This window comes from Thamnophis elegans, chromosome 16, assembly GCF_009769535.1.
Source record: "Thamnophis elegans isolate rThaEle1 chromosome 16, rThaEle1.pri, whole genome shotgun sequence".
Classification (NCBI taxonomy): domain Eukaryota; kingdom Metazoa; phylum Chordata; class Lepidosauria; order Squamata; family Colubridae; genus Thamnophis; species Thamnophis elegans.
The window spans coordinates 33,845,212-33,870,603 of NC_045556.1; the positions used below are offsets into that span (position 1 = coordinate 33,845,212).

A 25,392-nucleotide genomic window follows, 5' to 3' on the forward strand; every position below is an offset into this window, starting at 1 on the left:
TTAGGTGTTGAATCATGCTGGCCACATGACCACAGAGACATCTTCGGACAGCGCTGGCTCTTCGGCTTTGAAACAGAGATGAGCACCGCCCCCTGGAGTCGGGGACTACTAGCACAGATGTGCGAGGGGAACCTTTAAACTTTAAAATAAAGGAGATGGAAAGAAATTGGGGATTGCAAGCTTACCGCCACAGCCAAGGGCCATTGTAAAAATTGTCCGAATATGTGAAAACACACTTTGCATCCCACTGCAAACCATTCGTTTAGTGATGGTTCCGAGTTACAACGGCACCGAAAAAGGCGTCGTTAGGACTATTTTTTCACACTGGCAACCGTTACAACATTCCCCAGGGTCACATGATTAATTTCCAAACACTCGGCAACTGGCATGTACTTATGAGAGTTCCTGTGTCCCCCAAAGGGCATGGGGTGGGATGGAGGTGTTTGCGTAATCCCCTTTTGCTGCCTTCTGACAGGCAAAGCCATTGGGGAAGCCGGGTTCGTGTTCCTAACTTAACGACCGCAGCGATTCACTTAACAACCGTGGCAAGAAAGTTCGCAACACAGGACACTTAGCCACCGTTCTCACTTAGAAATGGAAGTTTTGGGCTCTGTGGCGGTTTGTTAAAGTCAAAAAATTCCTGCAGTTTTCTTTTACATAACCTCGTTTCTACCTGTTTCATTCAGTTCAGTTCGGTTTATTGTAGGTTTCAAACGGAACAAGGAGTGCCATTAAGTTACTTATTAATGATAATGATAATGATAAAGATGATTAGATATATTGATAGACAGAGAGATATAAGATGAGATAGATAGATAGATAGATAGATAGATAGATAGATAGATAGATAGATAGATAGATAGATAGATAATGATAAAGATATTTAGATATATATTGATAGACAGAGAGAGAGAGATGATAAAGATGAGATAGATAGATAATGATACATGATTAGATATATTGATAGATGATAAAGATGATATAGATAGAGGGAGAGAGACAGACAGACAGAGATATAATAAAGATGGTGGATAGACAGACAGACAGATGTGATAAAGATGATAGATGGATGGATGGATGGATGGATGGATGGATAAGATAGATAGATATCCTGTTACTCTGCAAATAAGACCTCCCCGGATAATAAGCCCAATTGGGCTTCAGAGCGCATGCGCTAAAATAAGCCCTCCCCGAAAATATTGCAACACAGCAGCAGCCACAAGGTGACCACACTCGCCGCCTTCCGCACCTCCAAAATAATAAGACCACCCCGAAAATAAGGCCAATTATTTCGGGGATCAAAAGAAAATAAGACCCTGTCTTATTCTCGGGAAAACATGGTAGATATTTAACCTTCATTTTTCTTCTGGTTTCTGTTCAATTTTGCTATTGCAATTAAAACCCGTAAGAAAAAATAAATGTGTGAAATAAAATTGTTTTAAAAAATGGAAGAATCCACATGGCGACAAAAGTTCGCTTACCTGCACAATCCAGGTGACTTGGGGCAGATCTAACCCACGAGCAGCCACATCCTATTTAAAAAAAAACCCAGAAAGTTCTCGGTTGTTGGCTTAATAAAGTCAGGACTTTTCATTTGTATGATTTTCAAAGACATTGGTTTTAAACAGAGAGAAGGGGGGGGAGAAAGAGAGAGGGAAAGAGAAAGGGGAAGAGCGTGAGAAGGAGAGAGGGAGAGAGAGAAAGAGAGAGAAAGGGGAAGAGAAAGAGAGAAAGAGAAAGGCGAAGAGAGTGAGGAGAGGGGGGAGAGAGAGAAAGGGGAAGAGAGAAAGAGAGGAAAAAGAAAGAGGAAGAGGGAGTGAGAAGGAGAGGGAGAAAGAGAGAGAGAAAGGAAAAGAGAGAGAGAGGGAAAGAGAGAGGGGAAGAGAGTGAGAAGGAGGGGGAGAGAGAAAGAGAGAAAGGAAAAGAGAAAGAGAATAAGAAGGAAAGAGAGGGAGAGAGAAAAAGAGAAAGGGGAAGAAAGAGAAAGGGGAAGAGAATGAGAGAGGGAGAGAGAAAGGGGAAGAGAGAGAGAGGGAAAGAGAGAGGAAAAGGAAAGGTGAAGAGAGAGTGAGAAGGAGAGGGAGAGAGAAAGAGAGAGAGAGAGAAAGGAAAAGAGAAAGAGAGAGAGAAAGAAAGGGAAAGAGAAAGAGAAAGGGGAAGAGAGTGAGGAGGGGGAGGGAGAAAGAGAGAAGGGAAAAGAGAAAGAGAGAGAAAGAGAGTGAGAAGGAAAGAGGGGGAGAGAGAAAAAGAGAGAAAAGGGAAGAGAGAAAGAGAGGGAAAGAGAAAGGGGAAGAGAGAGTGAGAAGGAGAGAGGAGGAGGAGAGAGAAAGAGGGAGGGGGGGCTAATCTGGGAATATATAGAGATTCAGGCATTTTAAGGAGCAAAAGGGTTTACATACTTACATTTTATTTTTGGGAATTAGTTGCACCCAAGTGTAGAAAAAAGCTCACGTTGTTGGTTCCATACACCCCCTTTAAGAGGGACGCTGGGTGGGACCCCTTACTTTGTGAGAGAGCCCCGGGGTTGGGGGGGGGGATCCCTCTTTTCAATGGGACTTGTACAAATTCCTGTACTAAATAATAAACCAAATAAACCAAAAGAAAATAACGTATTTTTCCTTTCTTCTCCTGCTTTTTCTTTCTTCCCGTTTCTCTCTTGCATTCTTTCCTCCCTTCCACTTCTCTTTTCTCTTCTTCTTTTGCCTTCCTTACTTTCCTTCCTAATTCCCTTCCTTTTTCTTCTTCTTCCCCTTTCCTCTTCCTTCCTTCCTTCTTTCCTTTCCTCCCTCCTTCTCCTTCCTTCCTTTTTCCCCTCATTCTCGCCTTCTTCTTCCTCCCTTCCTTTTCTTCTTTCCTTTCTTTCCTTCCCATTCTTATCTCCTTCCTTTCTTTTAGAGATTTTTTTTTTTTAGAGATTTTATTAATATTTGTAGGCCGCCCTTTTCCCTGAGGGGACTCAGGGAGGCTCACATAAAATCGGGGAAGGGGAGATACAGACATTAAGATAAGACATATAATAAAATAATAAACAACATACATTCATCATTCGGGAGGGGAACTATCCTTGTCCCCAGGCCTGACGGGCGAGCCAGTTCTTCAAGGCTGTGCGGAAGGCCTGGACGGTGGCGAGGGTGCGAATCTCTACGGGGAGCTCGTTCCAAAGGGTCGGGGCTACTACTGAGAAGGCCCTCCTCCTTGTAGTTGCCAGCCGACACTGGCTGGCCGATGGTATTCTCACCCCTTCTTTCCCTCCCTCCCTTTAACTTCCTTCCTTTTCTTTTCCCTCCTCCTCTCCCCCTTTTCTTTCCTTCCTCCCTCCGCATTCCTATCTCCTTCCTTCATTTCCTCCCTCCATCCCCTTCCTTTCCCCTCCTCCTCTCCGTCCCTCCCTTCCTTTTCTTCTTTCCTTTCCTTCCTTCCCATTCTTATCTCCTTCCTTCCTTTCTCCCTCCTTCTTTCCCTCCCTCCCTTTAACTTCCTTTTCTTTTCCCTCCTCCTCTCGCTTTTCTTTCCTTCCTCCCTCCGCATTCCTATCTCCTTCCTTCATTTCCTCCCTCCTTCCCCTTCCTTTTCCCCTCCTTCTCTCTTCTCCCTCCCTCCCTCCTTCCCCTTCCTTTTTCCCTCCTCTCTTCTCCCTCCCCTTTCCTCCCTTCCTTTCCCCTCCTCCTCTCCATCCCTCCCTTTCTTCCTTCCTTCCTTTCCCCCTCTTTCTCTCCCTCTTCTCCCTCCCTCCCCTTCCTTCTTCCTTCCTTTTCCCCTCCTCCTCTCCCTCCTTCCTATCATCTTTTTCTTTTCTTTCCTCCCTCCCCATTCCTATCTCCTTCCCTTCCTCCCTCCCCTTCTCCCTCCCACTCTAACAGTCCTCCTCCACTTCATTATCTCCACTCCTTGCTTCAGTTCTCTTCCTCTCTGCCAAAACGAAGGGCGGGAGGGAGATGATTGGATTTGACCACGAGATTCATCTTATTAGGTGCCAGGATGCCAAGGTACTGGCTTCCAATTCGGGGGGGGGGGGGGGGAAGGCTTTACTCCAGCCCGCAGCGCCTGGCACAACTGGCCGCCTGCTCCCCGTCCGCTTCGCGAAACCCTCGCCCTGCCAAAACGGGTTATTAGTTTAAGCAGATCAAGGCACACCACCATGCAAAGGGATAATGAGTATGCAAATATATTAGCACTCATTATAGTGTTTCCACCACATTGGCTGTTGGTTTGTTTTTTACACTCGGTTGGTGCAATTAAGGGCAGCTGCCTCCCGACACCATCGTTATCGAGTTGTGCATTTCAGCAAGCGACAACCACACCCCTTCTCCCCCCCCCCAAGCCCATTGCAGAGTTTTACGGGTAGTCCTCGATCTGCAACGATTTCACTTAGCGACCGGCTGACGTTACGGGGCACTGAAAAGCGTGACCTATTTTTCCACGCTAACGACCGCCGCATGGCCCCCGGGATTCGCATTCAGACGCTCGGGCAACTTGACTCGCATTTAGGACGAGCGCAGCGAACTATTTATTAATTTGCATCTGGTCTTTTAATTAATTTTTATAAATAAGGGGAGGAATATAGCAAATTCTTCCTCTGCCTCCTATTTTCCCCACAACAACCCTGCGAGGTGGACTGAGATGAGAGAGAGGGAGGGAGTCCCCCAAAGTCACCTAGTTGGCTTTCACGCCTAAGACCGGACTAGAATTCCCAGTCTCCTGGTGAGTGGCCCAAAGTCACCCACTCGTCTTTCATGCCTAAGGCAGGACTAGAACTCCCAGTCTCCTGGTGAGTGGCCCAAAGTCACCTAGTTGGCTTTCATGCCTAAGACCAGACTAGAACTCCCAGTCTCCTGGTGAGTGACCCAAAGTCACCTAGTTGGCTTTCATGCCTAAGACCGGACTAGAACTCCCAGTCTCCTGGTGAGTGGCCCAAAGTCACCTAGTTGGCTTTCACGCCTAAGACCGGACTAGAACTCCCAGTCTCCTGGTGAGTGACCCAAAGTCACCCAGTTGGCTTTCACGCCTAAGGCAGGACTAGAACTCCCAGTCTCCTGGTGAGTGGCCCAAAGTCACCTAGTTGGCTTTCACGCCTAAGACCGGACTAGAACTCCCAGTCTCCTGGTGAGTGACCCAAAGTCACCCAGTTGGCTTTCACGCCTAAGGCAGGACTAGAACTCCCAGTCTCCTGGTGAGTGGCCCAAAGTCACCTAGTTGGCTTTCATGCCTAAGACCGGACTAGAGCTCCCAGTCTCCTGATGAGTGGCCCAAAGTCACCCACTCGTCTTTCATGCCTAAGACCGGACTAGAACTCCCCCCCCCCCCCCAAATTCTGATATTTATAGCAAGCCAAGACTCAGGCTTCATTCTACTGGCCCATAACTGCGGCTCTTTCCAAGCTTTGTTGTTGTTGTTAGTTGTGAAGTCGTGTCCAACCCATTGTGACCCCATGGACAACGTTCCTCCAGGCCTTCCTATCCTCTACCATCCTCTGGAGCCCATTGAAGCTCACGCCGGCTGCTTCAGTGACTCTATCCAGCCACCTCCTTCTCTGCCATCCCCTTCTTCTTCTTTTGCCCTCTATCATTCCCAGCATGAGGCTCTTCTCCAGGGAGTCCTTCCTTCTAGTTAGTCTTTGAGTTTCCTCTTCAGGATCTGGCCTTCTAGAGAGCAGTCAGGGTTGATCTCCTCTAGGACTGACCGGTTGGATGGCCTTTCAGTCCAAGGGACTCAATGCAGGAGTCTTCTCCAGCACCAGAGTTCAAAGTCCTCCATTCTTTGGCGCTCAGCCTTCCTTATGCTCCAACTTTCACAGCCATCCGTTGCAACTGGGAAAACCCTCGCCTAGAAGTTGCTAAATAAGTACACTAATTTGATATATGAAATGGACAAAACTAATTAAAATATAGAAGCCACCACTGCAGGGGATCAAAAGAAGATGGATCTACTAAGAGTTGGACTGCAACTCCCATTGACCTGTGGGCAGGGAGAGATTGGAAATGTAGTCCAAGATGCTTCATAGGCTCCCAATGCAAGACAAGGGTCACCGTTGCCTTCTAGGAGAACGGAAGGCAGCCGCAATCTGATTGGGCGACTCCATGGCGAGACGGTCTGCTGATTGGCTAAAGAGGAGGTATAAAGACCTCCTCTTCCAGCCTCGCCTGGGAAGGAGACCTCCTGATTGGCTGAGCCCTGATAGCAATGCGCTCTTGGAACGATCTCATGGCCGTTGAGAGCGTTTTTGGGGGCAAGCTGGCAGGACATCCTAGGCACTTTAAAAACGAAAGAAGCTCCACAAATTAGATCCAGGCATCCATGCACCTAAATCTTGGGTGCCAAAACAAGGCATTGGCCAGGGCTGTGTCTTCTAAACCAGCCTGGGCATGGCAGCTTTTGACAACTGGCTGCCGACGTGAAGCTCCCAGGCCCAGATGGAAGGGCCTTCGTCCCTGTGCCAGCTTGTCAGTCGGACTCTGATGATTCATTTCTCTGCCCCAAAAGAGCACCTTAGCAAAACGGGAGGAGGAGGGGAGGTGGAGGGGAGAAAGAGTGCAGCGGAAGGGTCCGAACTGCCCCCCTCTTCCCCCCCCCCATGTCTCTTCCCCCTGCCTGCCAAGAGTCATTAAGGCCCGAGCGTGGAAAGCCGTCAGCGGGGAGGACGCCCCCGCCAGTTCGGGCGACAGATTGGGGCTGCGTCATCGACGGAAGGGGAGAGCGCCAAGCTGTCAGGAAGGGAGGGAAAACGGCCGCCTGTGCCCGCCAGAAAACTGGCAAGACGCGTTAGCATGATGGAGTCAACGGGCAGAGGGAAGGAACAGACGCGCCTTCAAAGGGGGATGCCCAGCACTGAAGGGCAACAGGAGCAGCAGCTCCTTAGAAAGGGCGAAGCTAAACTTGGTAGAAGGCAGGGCAAGCAGGCAGAGAGGGAGGGAGGTAAGTAGGTAAATAGAGAGGTAAGTACATAGACAGCGGTAGGTAAGTAGTTAGAAAAATAGTCAAGAGAAGTAGGTGGGTAGGTAGATAAATAGAAGTAGGTAGATATAGAGAGAGGTAGGCAGGAGGGAGGTGAGGAGGGGGCCGGGCAGGCAGAAAGGCAGACAGACAGAGAGGAAGGTAGGTAGGTAGACAGAGAAATAGACAAACAGATAGACAGACAGACAGACAGACAGACAGACAGACAGAGAATATAGAATAACAGTGTCAGAAGGGACCTTGGAGGTCTTCTAGTCCAACCCCCTGCTTAGGCAGGAAACCCTATACTTAGATAGATAGATGGATAGATGGATGGATGCATGGATGGATGGATGGATGGATGGAAGATTGATGGATGGAAGATGGATGATAGATAATAAATAGCTAGCTAGCTAGCTAGCTAGGTAGATAGATAGTTGATAGATAGATAGATAGATAGATAGATAGATAGATAGATAGATGATAGCTGGATAGATAGATAGATAGATAGATAGACAGACAGACAGACAGACAGACAGACAGACAGACAGACAGACAGACAGAGAATATAGAATAACAGTCAGAAGGGACCTTGGAGGTCTTCTAGTCCAACCCCCTGCTTAGGCAGGAAACCCTATACCTAGATAGATAGATGGATGGATGGATGGATGGATGGATGGATAGAAGATTGATGGATGGAAGATTGATGGATGATAGATAATAAAAACTAGCTAGCTAGGTAAGTAGGTAGGTAGGTAAGTAGAAGATAGATAGATAGATAGATAGATAGATAGATAGATAGATAGATAGATAGATAGATAGATAGATAGATAGTGGATAGAGAAGACATTGATGGATGGATGATAAAAATAGATGGATGGATGGATGGAAGATTGATGATGGAAGATTGATGAATGATAGATAGATAATAAATAGCTAGCTAGCTAGCTAGCTAGGTTGGTAGATAGATGATAGATACATAGATAGATAGATAGATAGATAGATAGATAGATAGATAGATAGATAGATAGATAGATAGACAGACAGACAGACAGACAGACAGACAGACAGACAGAGAATATAGAATAACAGTGTCAGAAGGGACCTTGGAGGTCTTCTAGTCCAACCCCCTGCTTAGGCAGGAAACCCTATACTTAGATAGATAGATGGATAGATGGATGGATGGATGGATGGATGGATGGATGGATGGATGGATGGATGGAAGATTGATGGATGGAAGATGGATGATAGATAATAAATAGCTAGCTAGCTAGCTAGGTAAGTAGATAGATAGTTGATAGATAGATAGATAGATAGATAGATAGATAGATAGATAGATAGATAGATAGATGATAGCTGGATAGATAGATAGATAGATAGATAGATAGATAGACAGACAGACAGACAGACAGACAGACAGACAGACAGACAGACAGACAGACAGAGAATATAGAATAACAGTCAGAAGGGACCTTGGAGGTCTTCTAGTCCAACCCCCTGCTTAGGCAGGAAACCCTATACCTAGATAGATAGATGGATGGATGGATGGATGGATAGAAGATTGATGGATGGAAGATTGATGGATGATAGATAATAAATAGCTAACTAGCTAGCTAGGTAAGTAGGTAGGTAGGTAAGTAGAAGATAGATAGATAGATAGATAGATAGATAGATAGATAGATAGATAGATAGATAGTGGATAGAGAAGACATTGATGGATGGATGATAAAAATAGATGGATGGATGGATGGAAGATTGATGGATGGAAGATTGATGAATGATAGATAGATAATAAATAGCTAGCTAGCTAGCTAGCTAGGTTGGTAGATAGATGATAGATAGATAGATAGATAGATAGATAGATAGATAGATAGATAGATAGATAGATAGACAGACAGACAGACAGACAGACAGACAGACAGACAGACAGACAGAGAATATAGAATAACAGTGTCAGAAGGGACCTTGGAGGTCTTCTAGTCCAACCCCCTGCTTAGGCAGGAAACCCTATACTTAGATAGATATATGGATAGATGGATGGATGGATGGATGGAAGATTGATGGATGGAAGATTGATGGATGGAAGATGGATGGATGATAGATAATAAATAGCTAGCTAGCTAGCTAGGTAGATAGATAGTTGATGATAGATAGATAGATAGATAGATAGATAGATAGATAGATAGATAGATAGATAGATAGATAGCTGGATGATAGCTGGATAGATAGATAGATAGATAGATAGATAGATAGATAGATAGATAGATAGATAGATAGACAGACAGACAGACAGACAGACAGACAGACAGACAGACAGACAGAGAATATAGAATAACAGTCAGAAGGGACCTTGGAGGTCTTCTAGTCCAACCCCCTGCTTAGACAGGAAACCCTATACCTAGATAGATAGATGGATAGATAGATAGATGGATGGATGGACGATTGATGGATGATAGATAATAAATAGCTAACTGGCTAGGTAGGTAAGTAGGTAGGTAGGTAGGTAAGTAGAAAATAAATAGATAGATAGATAGATAGATAGATAGATAGATAGATAGATAGATAGATAGATAGATAAACAGACAGAGAGAGAATATAGAATAACAGAGTCAGAAGGAACCTTGAAGGTCTTCTAGTCCAACCCCCCTGCTTAGGCAGGAAACTCTATACCTAGATAAATGGATGGATGGATGGATGGATAGACAGACAGACTGAGACAGACAGACAGACAGACACACACACACGTTAAAATACATTGCTCAGTTTTGCTTAGCATTCCTCAACCTTAACCCAGGTTAATCATGATCCTGCTCCCTTCTCCTTAAGTTTGAAGATGACATCGTCTGAATTAATTCGCTATCTTTCCCTGGCCAAGTTGGGCACTGAATACGTGATTATTTTTTGCCAACTCACCGTGCAGAGCAAGACTCCAGTCTTCAATTGCAGAAAAGCCTGGAAGACGGCCGATCTATCCTGCAAGAAAAGGAGAAAACACGAAATGTGTCGCTGGATCGGGCAAGTATAACTAATTCCTTAAGAAGATTTTTTTTTAAAAAGACGATTGCCAAGGTGCCCAACCGTTTTAATCTTCAGCCGATTTTCTAACAGCCAACAAACAGAAGATTTGTGCAAAGATGCAAGCACTTTTTAAAACTGCTGGTTTTAACTGAATTTAATTATAAATTTCAGGAGCAGAGGTGTACTTTTGGCTTATGTTGCAGTAAAGGAAGCATGTAGGAAATGAACAAACAGAACGAATTCAACCTTGAATTATATTTTTTTAGGGGGTCTGGCAGAGCCAACGTCCTCTGGATATTATTTCTTGGAAGATTATGAAAAAACATAAAGAATTCATTTAGGAAAAGCAGCCACCTTTTGAAGTACCATATTTTTTGGAGTATAAGACCCATTTAGCTTTTGGGGAGGAAAACAAGAAAAAAAAATCTGCCTCTGCCTCCCAGCAATTTGCCTCCTTGCAGCAAACAGCCAACAGCCCCGTTTCAGCTTCAGCACAGCCTGATTAGCACAAGCAGCTGATTGTCGATGGATCAGCCTCCCTATCATCAACTGTTTTGGGCTGCAGGAATTGCCATAGCTTATTGCTGCCTCTGTGTGCACCCTTTTTGGCCTCCACGCAGCTTGTTTTCGGCCTCCAACTGCTCATTTTGGAGGGGGGGTGTCAGAATGGACAGAAAACAAGGTACGCAGAGGCCAAAAATGGGATACGGAGGCCGAAAATAGGACACGCGGAGGCGACAATAGTCAATGGCAATCTCTACAGCCTGAAACAGCTGATTGTCTGGAGGCCAATCCAACCAACAATCAGCTACTTGTTGAAGCTGTGCTGAAGCTGAAACAGGCTGTTTGCTGCAAGGAGGCAAATTGCTGGGAGGCAGAGGCCAAAGGGTGGGGGCTGGCGGGTGGGCAGGTCTCCATTCGGTGTATAAGATGCACCCAAATTTTCAGCCTCTTTTAGGGGGGAAGGTGCGTCTTATACTCTGAAAAATATGGTAATAAGTGAGGATTTCAAAAAGAGAGTGAGAAAGAAAAGGAGAGCTGGCCTAGATTGAAGGTCGTCTTAACTATAGGTCGTCCTTGACTTACGAACGCAATTGAGCCCAAAATTTTGGTTGCTAAGCAAGACAGCTGCCAAGTGAGATTTGAACCCATTTTACGACTTTTCTTGCCGTGGTTGTTAAGTGAATCACCGCAGTTGTTAAGTTAGTTCCCACTGACTTTGTTTAGGTCGCAAAAAAAGTGATCACGTGACCCCGGGACAGTCCAATCATCATAAATATGAGTCACCTGCCAATCATTCTAATTCTGATCATGTGACCACAGGGGGAGGGTGCAACAGTGGTGTGAAAAACGTTCATAAATCACTTTCCTCAGGGCTGTTGTAACTACCTTTTTGATTTTTGGAAGCTTCCAAAGGAGGAAAAAAATCCCCAATGCACAAATTTCAACGATGCTCCAGACAAATTGAAGGACGGGGTGGCTCAGCGGCTAAGACTCTAAGCTTGTCAATCGGAAAGGTCGGTGGTTCGAATCCCTAGCGTCGCGTAACGGAGGGAGCTCCCGTGACTCATCCCAGCTTCTGCCAACCTAGCAGTTCGAAAGCAGGTCAAAAATGCAAGTAGAAAAATAGGATCCACCTTTGGTGGGAAGGGAACAGTGTTCCGTGTGCCTTCGGCGTTGAGTCATGCCAGCCACATGACCACGGAGACGTCTTCGGACAGTGCTGGCTCTTCTGCTTTGAAAAGGAAATGAGCACCACCCCCTAGAGTCGAGAACGACTAGCACACACATTCGAGGGGAACCTTTACCTTATATATGAATTGTGGAAAAGATTTCTCACTAGATGTTAAAAAAAAGGGGGGGGAGTTTATAGGAAAGACCCGAACTCACCTCTTGTTTCATGTCACCATGCAAACGTGCAAACGTCAAAGGAGAAAGAGAGCCTGGTGCAAATCCTGATCCTTCTTCCCCAGACTCCTCGCACAACACTTTTCGGAAGAGGACGTAATGAAACTCCACTTGCTCGCAACTCGAGAAGAAAACAATCATCTTGTGGCGTTTTTCCAACTGGAGAGAGAACAAAATCCAAGATCAATGTGGGCGATATGGAGAGTTAATGTAGGCAAAGGGGGGGGGGAGACCTTGGATGGGGGCGGAGTCAAAAGAGGCGCCAGCCTAGAATCTGTACATAGACGCAAGCAAACGAAATTCAATCTGCCTTGAATTCCATTGACCCTTATCTAACTCTTAGCGGGTGCTAACCCTTGGTTGAGAACATTCCTACGCAAAGACAGTTTAAATGGACCTTCCCGAGTGCATCAATGTGGTCTGAACATTTTGGAGTTAAAACATGTTAGGAAATACATGGGAAAATCCCATTGGGGAAAATTCCATTGGGGAAAATTCCATTTAGGGTTAGGATTAGCTCTCCATGAATTTGCAGAGCGAAACGGAGGTCATCATTGGATTCAGAGCCTGTCGGTATGGTTAGGAGGGGCCTTATGTACATTTCCTGGCAAAATACATGGGGAAATCGCATTCGCGAAAACTCCACATGTTTTGGGTATCTACTGATACCCAAATTCAATAAACAAAGAAACAGATAAAACATTTCCATCAAAGTCATTTTTCTTACTCTTGGTAGAGAGTGCATCGTTCTGGGTAAAGAATCCAACTTTCTGGTCATCTGGCTTACAACTACCATATTTTTCGGAGTGTAAAACACACTCCCCCCTCCCCAAAAGAAAGAGGGTGAAAATTTGTTTGCGTCGAATATAGCCCCGCCCACCCACCAGCCCCGCCCACCCACCAGTCCCCACTCTTTGGCCTCTGCCTCCCAGCAATTTGCCTCATTGCAGCAAACAGCAAACTGTTTCAGTTTCAGCACAGCCTGATTAGCACAAGCAGCTGATTGTTGGTTGGATTGGCCTCCTGACAATCAGCTGTTTCAGGCTGCAGGGATTGCCATCTCCGCACACCCCATTTTCGGCCTCTGCATCCCATTTTTGGCCTTTGTGCACCCCATTTCAGCCTCAGCGTGCCCCCTTTTCGGCCCATTCCGATCCCTGCCGCCTAGAACGGGTAGAAAATGGGTGCACAGAAGCCGAAAATGGAGCGTGTGGAGGCAGCAATAAGCTATGGCAAGTCCTGCAGCCTGAAACAGCTGATCAGCAGGAAGCCAATCCAACTGACAATCAGCTGCTTGTGCTGATCAGGCTGTGCTGAAGTTGAAACTGAAACAGGCTGTTGCCTGCAAGGAAGGAAATTGCTGGGATGCAGAAGCAGATATTCTTTCTTGTTTTCCTCCCCAAAAGCTAGGGGCGTCTTATACTTCTGAGTGTCTTATGCGCCGAAAAATACAGTACTTCAAATCTCTTACCTTGAATTTTCCAAAAATGAAAGCCGCCAATGTCACTAGTCTTAGCTTGCTCGGGACCATTACCACGTTCTGACGGAGTTTTTCTGGCACAGCAAAACTGCCCTGCTCTTCCTCCTTGGCAGGAAGAATGCCAGCATCTTCCCGGAGGCAGTCTTTTTCCCGAGATATATTTGAACCCGGGGCCTCTGACGCCATCGTAATGCAGGCGGGGTCTTGCAAGCTGATATGGGCTAACCGTGAGACTCCTGTGGCCAATCGGCAGGTGAAGAAGAAGAAATATGTAACAAACAGATCTGGCAAATTGATAGCTTTGATCGAAAGGGGAGGGGGGAGACAATTACTTTTGTGTCTAATTGGAAACCACTTCTGGACTTTGTGCCTGAGGTGGGAAAAGAATGAAACTAGGAGAGACATGATAGCAGTGTTCCATATCTATCTAATCTAATCTATCTATCTATCTATCTATCTATCTATCTATCTATCTATCTATCTATCTATCTATCTATCTATCTATCTATCTATCATCTATCTTATGAAAAGAAGGACTAGGGGAGACATGATAGCAGTCTTCCAATATCTCAGGGGTTGCCACAAAGAAGAGGGAGTCAAGCTATTCTCCAAAGCACCTGAAGGCAGGACAAGAAGCAATGGGTGGAAACTAAACAAGGAGAGAAGGAAGTTAGATCTAAGGAAAAAACTTCCTGACAGTGAGGACAGTTAATCAGTGGAACACCTTGCCTCCAGAAGTTGTGAATGTCCCAACACTGGAAGTCTTTAAGAAGATGTTAGACAGCCATTTGTCTGAAACGGTATAGGGTTTCCTACCTAGGCAGGGGGTTGGACTAGAAGACCTCCAAGGTCCCTTCCAACTCTGCTATTGTATTGTATTGAAACTTTGATTGTGGGGTTTCCCGATGAATAGGTTTGTTGTTATAGAAACAGCTAGTTTAGAGGTTTATGTAAAAGTCAGAAGTTGAGGTTTGAGGCTGTTATCTTATTCTACAGCACCAGGGAGGGAGTTGGAAATCAATGCCTTTATCTTTCTTTTTTCCCTTTGCCCCACACTTTCCCTCTCCCCTTTTTCCTCCCGAATTTGCCTACTGTTTTCTTTTGTATATACGCAAACACGCTTAAATATGTCGATAGGAAAAAACCCATGAATATGCAACAAGCGATTGCACTCAAAACATCGTCTTTCACTGCTCCCTGACAACCCCCTGCTAATTCTAATACAGTCCTCGACTTACAAACCATTTGTTTCGTGTCCTTTCCAAATTATAAGGGCCCTGAAAATAGCTACTAATGACTTTTTCACACTTATGACCGTTGCAGCAGTTCAAAATTCAGAGGCTGGACAACTGTCTCATATTTATGACGGTCGCAGTGTCAGGTCACACGATCCCTTTTTGCGACCTTCTGTTCTGACATAGACTTCCTTAAAAAGCATGAAGCAGAGTCTGGGTCCCGGCTAAACCCCTTTTATTTACACGACAGGTGGATTCCTTTCCTTCACAGTCCACAAGGCTCAGCAAAAAGTCTTTCAGGGGAATGTTTATCAACACGAACCTTATCTCGCTTGGAGAGCTGGCAGATAACTAGTTTCCAAACGCTGGGCAAGGCAACGATTGGCACAGAACTTTCCACTTTAAATGATCGATTGAACAAATTGCAAAAGCCCATTTCCCCATTTGCTCCTCTTTTGTTTCCTATAGGAGGGGCCAATCACCTCCAAGGTGTGGCTTTACTCCCAAGTCGACCCTGCCTTCTTAGCTGTTCTTGTCTTCTGGCAGCTCTGCGCATGCGCACACTGAGAACAGGCTCCAGCTGTTCCTCTGCCTCAGTGCTCCCTCTCTGTCTCCAACGCAGAGCCCTCATCAGAGCCTTCCCCAGACTCCAGGACTGGCCCGTGTTCCTCCCCAACCTCCTCACTGTCCGAATCCGCTGCCAGCTCTGCTGGCTGCCGGCGGGCCACAACAAGCAGGGGGTTGGACTAGAAGACCTCCAACGTCCCTCCCATCTCTGGTTATTCCACTAGGATTACACTCACCTTCAGAAAGTGTGGCTGACAAAAGAACGTTTTGCCGTTTCGGGCTGGCTGCGTTGACAGCATTCAATATGGCGGCCACAGCCTTTTCAAAGCCCAGGTCCAATATTCTGGGAGAAATAAAGGAGAGAAATGGGAAGCCAGTCAAAAGAAACACCTTATACCAACCGCAACAAGTAAAGATTAGTAGGTGGGAATTTAGAATTAGGCAATGTAATTGTATTTTTTTAATTGAAATTTAAAAAAAAAACTTTTACAAATGTTTACTTCCCTCCCCCTACCCTCCCCACCCAAACCCCACCCCTCCCAACCTTCCCTCCCCTGACTTCCCAGCACCAATACAGGGTATAAATCTTTAACAAAAATAATCTAAAGTAAACTTAAAAGTAAAAAATTAATATCCTCTTATCATTTGAGCTTTAACTCCTCTTTGCTAGGCTAACTCTAAACAGATTGTGTCATTCCTTGTTGCCTCAGTCATAAGCTACCTGGAATTTCTTAGTCCCATATTTATTTTGAGTATAGTCAATCCATCTTCTCCACTCCAATTTATATCTCTCATTGGAATGGTCCTTGAGTTATGCTGATATTTTAGCTGGCTCCACCACAAAACCGTGATGCCCTTATCCGCGCCGACATAAGTGCGGAGGCAAATCCGCGGCGTCCGAAGCGCTAAGAAAAAAATGACCCTACCGCCGCGACAACAGCGCGGTGACAGAAGGGCGTTCTACATGCTTCGTTCTTTGCCTCCAAAGGTAGCCCTCCTCCTCCAGCTGACAGCGGCAGCGGGCACGGGGTAAAGCGGGCTGCCCAGCAGCAGCAGCCCGCGGGAAGGGTCCAGCTCAGCCGCGGGGGGCAGCAGGAAGCGGAGGAGGACGCGGCAGCGGCGGCGGCTGAGGCTCTCCCGGGCCGGCGAAGCGGGCTTGCCCGGCGGAGGCAGGCTGCCCTCTTCTTCCTCAGCAACATCTCCTTGGACGGGTGGCCTCCGCCACCGGCGCCTCCCCTGGAGGAAGAGGCAGGGCGGGCGGCGGCGGCGGCTGAGGCTTTCCTGCGGCCGCCCATCCAAGCCCAGGAGAGCCTCAGCCGCCGCTGCCGCTGCTGCGTCCTCCTCCGCCGCCAGCGTCGCCGGCCCTGCTCGGGCCCCCCGCGGGCTTCCTGCTGTCCCCCGTGGCTGTGCTGGACCCTTCCCACAGGCTGCTGCTGGGCAGCCCACTTTGCCCCGTGCCCACTGCTGCTGTCAGCTGGAGGAGGAGGGCTACCTTTGGAGGCAAAGAACGCCCTTCTGTCGCCGCGCTGTTGTCCGCGCGGTGATGACGCGCGGTGATGACATCGCAACTTTAGCGACGCGATTTAATCTCCGCTATTTTGCGTAGCGCGGTTTTGTCGTGCCACGATTTTAGCCATCTCTGCTAAGTTTGTAACTTTTAATGTCCATTCTTGAATAGTAGGCAAATCTTCCTTCTTCCAGGATTGCACCACCAGCAGTCTTGCTGCGGTTATTAAATGCAAAATCAGGTTAGTCTCTATAACAGTATAATCAGTAGTTATACCTTACAAAAATAACTGAGGGGTAAACTTTATCCTTTTTTTAAGAACATTTTGCATAATCCACCATATTTTTATCCAAAATGCTTTAACCTTTTTACAAGTCCACCATATATGGTAATATGTAGCATCAACACAATCACATCTCCAGCATTTAGGTTGTAAATTCGGATACATAGAGGCCAGTTTTTTAGGATCTAAATGCCATCTATAAAACATCTTATAAAAGTTTTCTCTCAAATTTTGGGCTTGTGTAAATTTTACATTTCTTACCCAAATCCTTTCCCATGTATCCAACATTATTGGTTCTTCAAAGTTTTGTGCCCATTTTATCATGCAGTCTTTAACTAATTCTGTTTCCAAATCCATTTCTATTAATACATTATATAGTCTCTTTATATGCATTGGACTCTGATCTCTAATTTGTTTTAATAAATTATCCTCGTCTTGCATAAAACTGATTTTTTGATCTTTTTTCCATCTGGCCTGTAACTGCCCATACTGAAACTTAATTTAATTGTATTAATAACATTAATAATGTATTAAAGTATTTTGTGAAATTAGAATAGTAAGGATAAGGAATTATGGGGAGATATATGCCTGGAATTGATCAATATTGTTAATACTTGGTGTTATTATCAACCCAACACATTTGGAACATTGAAGCTATGGTGGAATAATGAGCAATTTTTTAAAAAAATATTAGATGATATTACTTAGCAGGGGATAATAAATATAGGGCAAAAAGAAATGTTATTTATGTTTAAACGAACTATTGGAAAAATGATAATGGATTACGGGAAGAGACCAATATTGTTAAAGTTGGAAGATCTGAAGTACACATACTTATTTGTATTACTATTATTTATGTGGTTTAAAAAAAATAATTAACTCAGTCAATGTACTGTCCATAAAATATGTGTGTTTATATTGGAGAAAATAAAAATAAAAAATTTATTTTTAAAAAAGAGAGAAACACCGTGTTTATGGAATACGACGAACAATTTTGGAAGGGAAAAAAAAGATTTTTCGAGACTTGATTTGCCCATGTTTTCATTCACTTAATTTTCCTTTCAGTTAAAACAAATAATGAAAATCATGAAATGAAAAACTCTCAATGTTTAGTACTCTAAAGCTTACTAAATTTGCTTCCTCTCTTATTTCCTTTTATTACTATAGAGAGACAGACGGAGAGGTATAACATGTGTATACCCACTTGCAAGCACATAGAAAGTTCAGGTAGTCCTCGACTTAAAACCATTCGTTCACAGTTACGACAGCGGTGAAAAATGTGACCGGCCTCGCACTTTATGGTTGCAGAGAGGAAGTCCCACCTCTCTCCCTTGAGCGGATCTTTCTATCAACTATTCAGGATCTTCCTACCTGTCAGCTTCATCCAGAATCAGCCACCGGATGCAACGGAAGTGAATGCACTGGGTAGATTTGATGTGGTCCACCAGCCGCCCAGGAGTTGCCACAAGGATATTTATTCCTTTGCGTAATCTGAAGGAAGGGAGGAGAATGGGAGGGAGGAAGAAGATTAAAAGGGAAGGAAAGAACCAAAGAAGATAAAAGGAGAAAGAGGAGACAGGAATGAGAAGGAAGGAGGGAGGGAGGGAGGGAGGGAGGGAGAAGATTAAAAAGGAAGGAAAGAACAAAAGAAGATAAAAGGGGAAGGAGGGAGGGAGGAGACAGGAATGAGAAGGAAGGAAGGAAGGAAAGAAGGGAGGGAGGAAAGAGAGGGAGAGGGAAGGAAGGAGATGGGAATGAGAAGCAGGGAAGGAAGGGGGGAGGGAGGAAGATTAAAAAGGAAGGAAAGAACAAAAAAAGATAAAAGGGGAAGGAGGGAGGAGACATGAATGAGAAGGAGGAAGGAAAGAAGGGAGGGATGAAAGAGAGGCAGAGGGAAGGAAGGAGATGGGAATGAGAATCAGGGAAGGAAGGAAGGAGGGAGGAAGAAGATTAAAAGGGAAGGAAAGTACAAAAGAAGATAAAGGGGGGAGGGAGGGAGGAGTTTGGCATGGGATGGATGCATAGATGAATGAATGAATGAATGGAGGGAAGGCAACAGGAACGAGAAGGGATGGATGGAGGGAGGAAGGAAGGAAGGAGATAGAATGGGAGGGAGAGAAGGAGAAAGGAAGAAGATTAAAAGGGAAGGAAAGGACAAAAGAAGATAAAAGGGGAAGGATGGACGGAGGAGACAGGAGTGAGAAGGAAGGAAGGGAAGAACGGCGGGAGGGAGGAGAGAGAGGTGGAAGGAAGGAGATGGGAATGTAAAGAAGGGAAGGAGGGAGGAAGAAGATTAAAAGAGAAGGAAAGTACAAAAGAAGATAAAAGGAGAAGGAAGGGAAGAGATTGGAATGGGATGAATGGAGGGAGGGAGGGAAGACAACAGGAATGAGAAGGGAGGGAAGAAAGAAAGAAGAAAAAGGAAAGAAAGAAAAAAGAAAGAAAGAAAGAAAGAAAGAAAGAAAGAAAGGGAGAGGGAGGGAGGGAGGGAAGGAGGGAGAAAGGAGGTTTTATTTTTCAAAAAAACTAGGGAGGGCCCCCTCCACTTGAGATGCTTCCCCCGGCCCTTACCTGGCTTTTTCCGATTTCTTCTTCTCTCCCCCCATCAAGACTCCAGGGACAATCCAGGTAAAGGGCTAAAAAGTACAGGAAATGGAGAGAGTGAAACTTTAGAATTGGGGAAGGGGATTACCGTATTTTCCAGACTATAAAACGCACTGGAGTATAAGACGCACCAAGATTTTGAAGAGGTAAATTAAAAAAAAAAAAAGCTTTTGCACTCTGCATGCCTCGTATTTCGTTTGAGAAGACCTACAAAGTGCTCCTGGGGGCTGGGGGGGGGGAATGGGCAAAAACCGGCCCATTTTTTGCTAAAACCAGCCCATTTTTTGCAAAAAAAAGGGGGGGGACAGGCATAGGCTTTGGGAGGCTTGTAGAGTGCTCCTGGGGGCTGGGAGGGGTCTATTTCCACTTCTTTTTGCCCTCCCCAGCCCCCAGGAGCACTTTGCAGGCCTCTCAAACCCTCTGCGTGTCCATTTTTGCGAAGGGGGGCGGGGTTTTGAGGGAGAAATAAATGCTGTATTCAGTGTATAAGACGCACCCAGATTTTCACCCTCTTTTTTTGGTGGGGGGAAAGGTGCGTATTATACTCTGAAAAATATGATAAGCCTGTTTAGTAACCGTTGTTGTTGTTATTGTTGTTTTGTTTTCTCTGGCAGAAACATCTGGCCAGGGGCCACATCCAAGAGGTCTACCATTTTGTGAGGCTTCCTCCACATTCCGACCAGGCTCAAAATGGCGCCTCATAATGCCCTTAAGACCCCCAACAGAGAGGAAGACCAAGGAAATGATCAATCTTTACCTAAACAGGGTTTTTTTGTTTTGTTTTTAAAGATACAAATTCTTTCCTCAAGACCCATCTTGTGTGATCCAGAGGCGGGGAGGGGGAAAATAAATAAAATAAAATCCTTTTGATTTCGACAATAAAAATGACACGAATTCCGTCTTCTTCTTCCATCTCTTTTTTCATGCTTACCTTTAAGAGCTTCTGGAGGGTTTCAAAACTCTGTAGAACGAGCTAGAGAGCAGAAGAAGAAAGTTAGAATTTTACTCACACCCCTCGCACCATTTATTACACCGCCTTTAAGGATTTGTCCCCTAAAAATCAGCTTTTGCCACAACCCTAGCTATTTGGTTTTTTTAAAAAAAAACATTCCTTGTCATAAATTGTTTCAGCTCTTACCCTCAAAACGGTTTCCCTAAACAAATAATTCCCTCAACACTGTCAAACTATATCCTAAGGTTGCACTACTATTAGTATTCTCATCATTCCCATCACCCATCTTCTCCCACTTATGACTGCAGGACTGTAACTGCGTTGCTTGTATCCTTATTTTTTTATATTGATCTTGATTCTTTCCCGATTGCTTAATTGTACCCTATGACTATCATTAAGTGTTGTAACTTATGATTCTTGATAAATGTATCTTGTCTTTTTATGTACACTGAGAGCATCTGCACCAAAGACAAATTCCTTGTGTGTCCAATCACACTTGGCCAATAAAGAATTCTATTCCATTCATTCCTCCATTCTATTCTATTCTATTCCATTCCATCCTATTGATTCCATTCCTAATTTCTATTCTATTCTATTCCATTTTCTTTTTCCATTCCATTCCATATTTTCTATTCTATTTTATTCTATTCTATTGATTCCATTCCATTCCTAATTTCTATTCTATTCATTCTCCATTCTATTCCATTCATTCTTCCATTCTATTCTATTCATTCCTCCATTCTATTCTATTCCATTCCATCCTATTGATTCCATTCCTAATTTCTATTCTATTCCATTTTCTTTTTCCATTTCTATTCTATTCTATTGATTCCATTCCATTCCATTCCTAATTTCTATTCCATTCCATTCCTTATTCTATTCTATTCATTTCTCCATTCTACTATTATATTCTATTCATTCTCCATTCTATTCCATTCATTCCTCCATTCTATTCTATTCTATTCCATTCCATCCTATTGATTCCATTCCTAATTTCTATTCTATTTTCTTTTTCCATTCCATTCCATATTTTCTATTCTATTTTATTCTATTCTATTGATTCCATTCCATTCCTAATTTCTATTCTATTCCATTCCTTATTCTATTCTATTCATTTCTCCATTCTACTATTCTATTCATTCTCCATTCTATTCCATTCATTCTTCCATTCTATTCTATTCCATTCCATCCTATTGATTCCATTCTTAATTTCTATTCTATTCCATTCCATTTTCTTTTTCCATTCCATTCCATTTCTATTCTATTCTATTGATTCCATTCCATTCCATTCCTAATTTCTATTCTATTCCATTCCATTCTATTTTCTTTTTCTATTCCATTTCATATTTTCTATTCCATTCTAGTCTATATTCTAGTCTATTCAACTACCAATCAGGTTGACTTTGAGTAGCGATTCTACTCTGAAATATTCAAAGGCGCTGTTGGACGTGAAATGAGCAAATCAAAACCGAAATTAATTTAGGAAGGTGGGTAAATAAACTCACCTCTCTGGTTGGAACCAGGATAAGGGCATAGGGTCCATCACTGCGCTAAAAGAAAGCAACAGGGAGACAGGGTGGCAAATATTTAGGCGCCAATAGAAGAGAATATTTATAGCTCAGGGTTGAACTGTGGGGTCCTTGGTGCTCTCGGTGGTTTTCTTGTGGGCGTTTCATGACCAGACTAGGTAACGTCATGAGTGCTAGGGAGTGTGGTTTGCTCCGTTTATTATACAGTCGCTCAAAGCTTGGGTATTTTTCTTGCAGACGTTTCATGACCCAACTCGGTAACATCCTCAGTGTTAGGGAGTCTGGCTTGCTCCCTGTTTATATACTCTGTGCTCGGTTGTTTTCAGGTAGACGTTTCATTGCCCAAAAAGATTGGATCATCAACGCTACTACAGTGCTATCTAGCCCTGATATTACCTAGTTGAGTAACTTTGCAAGGAAGCTACCAACCTCAGAGAGCACTAAGAACCCCACAATCCTCCTCCCCCTCCCTGTAGGCCCCGCTCCCTTCCAGCATGATAATGTTACCTAGTGGGGTAATGAAACGTCTGCAAGAAAACAAGAGAGTACCAAGGACACTACAGGATATGTAGATTCAAAAACAGGAAATATAAATGAATACACACGCATAGACACACACCTTGGTCTCTTTAGTAGTTTTCCTGCAATGGAAGTCGATGCTTACCTTGATTTTGGGCTCCAGTTTTTGCAAGGATTGTACGAGGGGGATGCTATACGCAAGTGTCTTTCCTTGAAGAGAGTAACGAGAAAGGGAGGGAGGGAGGAGATGGGAATGAGAATCAGGGGAGGGAGAGAGGAAAGGGAGAAGGAAGGAAGGAGATGGGAATAAGAATTCAGGGAGGGAGGGAGGGAGGGCGGGAGGGAAGAAGGAAGGAAGGAAATGTGAATGAGAATCAGGGGAGGGAGGGAAGGAAGGAGGAAATGAGATGGGAATGAGATTCGAGGGAGGGAGGGAGGAAGGAAGGAAATATGAATGAGAATCAGGGGAGGGAAGGAAGGAAGGAGGAAATGAGATGGGAATGAGATTCGAGGGAGGGAGGGAGGGAGGGAGAGAGGGAGGAAGGATGGATGGAAGGAAGGAAGGAAGGAAGGAAATATGAATGAGAATCAGGGGAGGGAAGGAAGGAAGGAGGAAAGGTGATGGGAATGAGATTCGAGGGAGGGAGGGAGGGAGGGAGGGAAGGTAGGTTGGTTGGTTGATTAGAAAAAAAAATTCTGACAAAAAACCAATAATTTCTGACAAAAGTAATTCATCAGCAGAATTTTGCAGATCTTTAATGCCTCCATTTCATCTCTTAAGAAACCCCCAAAACAGGCTCGGTCCCACGTACTGGTGGAGACCCTCTGAAGCCCAGGAGGGCGTCTCCAAACCCCAGGATGCACCGTCTCCATCCTATTCAGCCCTGCGTTGTGAGTCACTCTCCAACGGGAGCAGTTCAATCCTCACCTGAGCCCGTCTGGGATCTGATCCGAGCGTCCCTCCCTTGCAGCAACGTGGGAATGGTCTCCTTCTGAACGCTGGGTGGGTTGGGAGACAAAACGAGACCGTCCAAATAAAGTGAAGAATTGTAAAGCAAGAAGGGAAACGAGGCAACTCTTTCCCACCAATGAGCCCTGTTCGTCCTGCCCTTGGAGCCTGTGACATTTCCACTGTGTGGTTTTTCAACCGTACTCATTGCTGGCGATGCTTTTTAATCTGGATGGCTTTTTTGAGTTTTTGTGCAGATGGTCAAACACAGACACGCAGTACGCAATTTGGTAACTGAAATGGCTTTGATTGATTCTGTTACGTCTTTCTGTGTAGATACGATTTATTTGATCCTGGGGTGAGCGCGTATATACAAAACCAGACACGCATAAAATAGATTTATTTGAGAATATATATTGTATATACTGTATACAGTATATATAAAATAGACTAACGGAGTTGAAAGGGATCTTGAAGGTCTTCTAGTCCAACCCCCTGCTTAGGCAGGAAACCCTACACCACTTCAGACAAATGGCTATCTAACATCTTCTTAAAGACCTCCAGTGTTGGAGCATTCACCACTTCTGGAGGCAACTTCTGTTCCACTGATTAATTGTCCTCACTGTCAGGAAGTTTTTTCCTTAGATCTAACTTCCTTCTCTCCTTGTTTAGTTTCCACCCATTGCTTCTTGTCCTGCCCTTGGGTGCTTTGGAGAATAGCTTGACTCCCTCTTCTTTGTGGCAACCCCTGAGATATTGGAAGACTGCTATCATGTCACCCCTAGTTCTTCTTTTCATAAGAGATAGATAGATAGATAGATAGATAGATAGATAGATAGATAGATAGATAGATATAGACAGACAGATATATATATATATATATATATATAGATAGATAGATAGATAGATAGATAGATAGATATAGATAGATAGATGATATAGATAGATAGATAGATAGATAGATAGATAGATAGATAGAGATAGATAGAGATAGATAGATAGATAGATAGATAGATAGATAGATAGATAGATAGATAGATAGATAGATAGATAGTGTATGTGTCTCTCTGTGTGTGTTTGTATATAGAGTTATGCGCCCGCACACAGACACACGGGGTGGGGAGGAGGGAAAGAGACTGACTTTGTTTCATTCTGGTGTGTGCAGTTTCAGGGTTGACTATTTATATATGCCCTAAAATACCTATATACCTAAAATGGCTTTAACTGAGTCTGGTATCTGTATGTATACAGGTATTTGTTTGTTAGAATATATTTCTTGCATTCATATGCCCCAAACTAACATACATCCTTTTACCTGGTCATGCTTGATAGTTTCAAAGAAGAGGTTATTGTTGAAGTCTGATAACAGAAAAAATTTTTAAGGGTTAGTGCGAGAGTTGTATTATGACCACAGTTATATTAGGCAGAGCCCTCACCTGAGCTTTCCTCAGGGCTGACCCATGTTCCTCCCCAACCTCCTCGCTGTCTGAGTCCGCTGGCCGCCGCCGCCCCACAACACACCTGCCCAAAAGGAAAGAACTTACCAAGTGAGGATGAAGATCCAGTTGATCAAAGGAATCTGAGGTGAAAATCTCCTCTTGAACTTGTTTCACGGCAGTTCTAGGTAAAGGAGCAAATCAACCAAGGCACCAATCAAAAACAAAATTGTCTCAGTCAAAGATTAACCCAGAACTTCAAATCGTGACACCACCATACAGTTTCATAAGCAAAATCCAAAACGGCAGTTACGGAAACACAGCAGCAGATAAATAATACAGTTTGCAATTCATCTTTTTTCTATGAGTTAGTGAAGAGAAGTTTACGGACCTCTGTATGTCAGGGATTTCTGGATTGTTTTTAAAGAGGCTGGAAGTCTTCACAAAGGGTCTCTTGTTGAAGTCGTCTTCTCTG

General features: G+C 44.4%; 1 protein-coding gene across 1 annotated transcript in view; it reads right to left on the minus strand.

Annotated features, from left to right (window-relative positions):
• DDX31 (DEAD-box helicase 31) overlaps window positions 1–25,064 on the minus strand; it is a 43,978-nt gene extending 18,914 nt beyond the window's left edge. The window contains exons 1-13 of the mRNA XM_032233019.1: window positions 25,026–25,064; window positions 24,797–24,840; window positions 23,461–23,531; window positions 22,678–22,742; window positions 21,990–22,034; window positions 20,464–20,505; window positions 19,500–19,564; window positions 18,300–18,419; window positions 15,375–15,481; window positions 13,328–13,572; window positions 11,839–12,015; window positions 9,844–9,903; window positions 1,482–1,532 (exon numbers count right to left, since the gene is read on the minus strand). Of these exons, the coding sequence (XP_032088910.1) occupies window positions 1,482–1,532; window positions 9,844–9,903; window positions 11,839–12,015; window positions 13,328–13,572; window positions 15,375–15,481; window positions 18,300–18,419; window positions 19,500–19,564; window positions 20,464–20,505; window positions 21,990–22,034; window positions 22,678–22,742; window positions 23,461–23,531; window positions 24,797–24,804 (1,056 nt within the window). The 5' untranslated portion in view covers window positions 24,805–24,840; window positions 25,026–25,064. The remainder of the gene's footprint in view (window positions 1–1,481; window positions 1,533–9,843; window positions 9,904–11,838; window positions 12,016–13,327; window positions 13,573–15,374; window positions 15,482–18,299; window positions 18,420–19,499; window positions 19,565–20,463; window positions 20,506–21,989; window positions 22,035–22,677; window positions 22,743–23,460; window positions 23,532–24,796; window positions 24,841–25,025) is intronic.
• Between the last annotated feature and the right edge of the window lie 328 nt (window positions 25,065–25,392).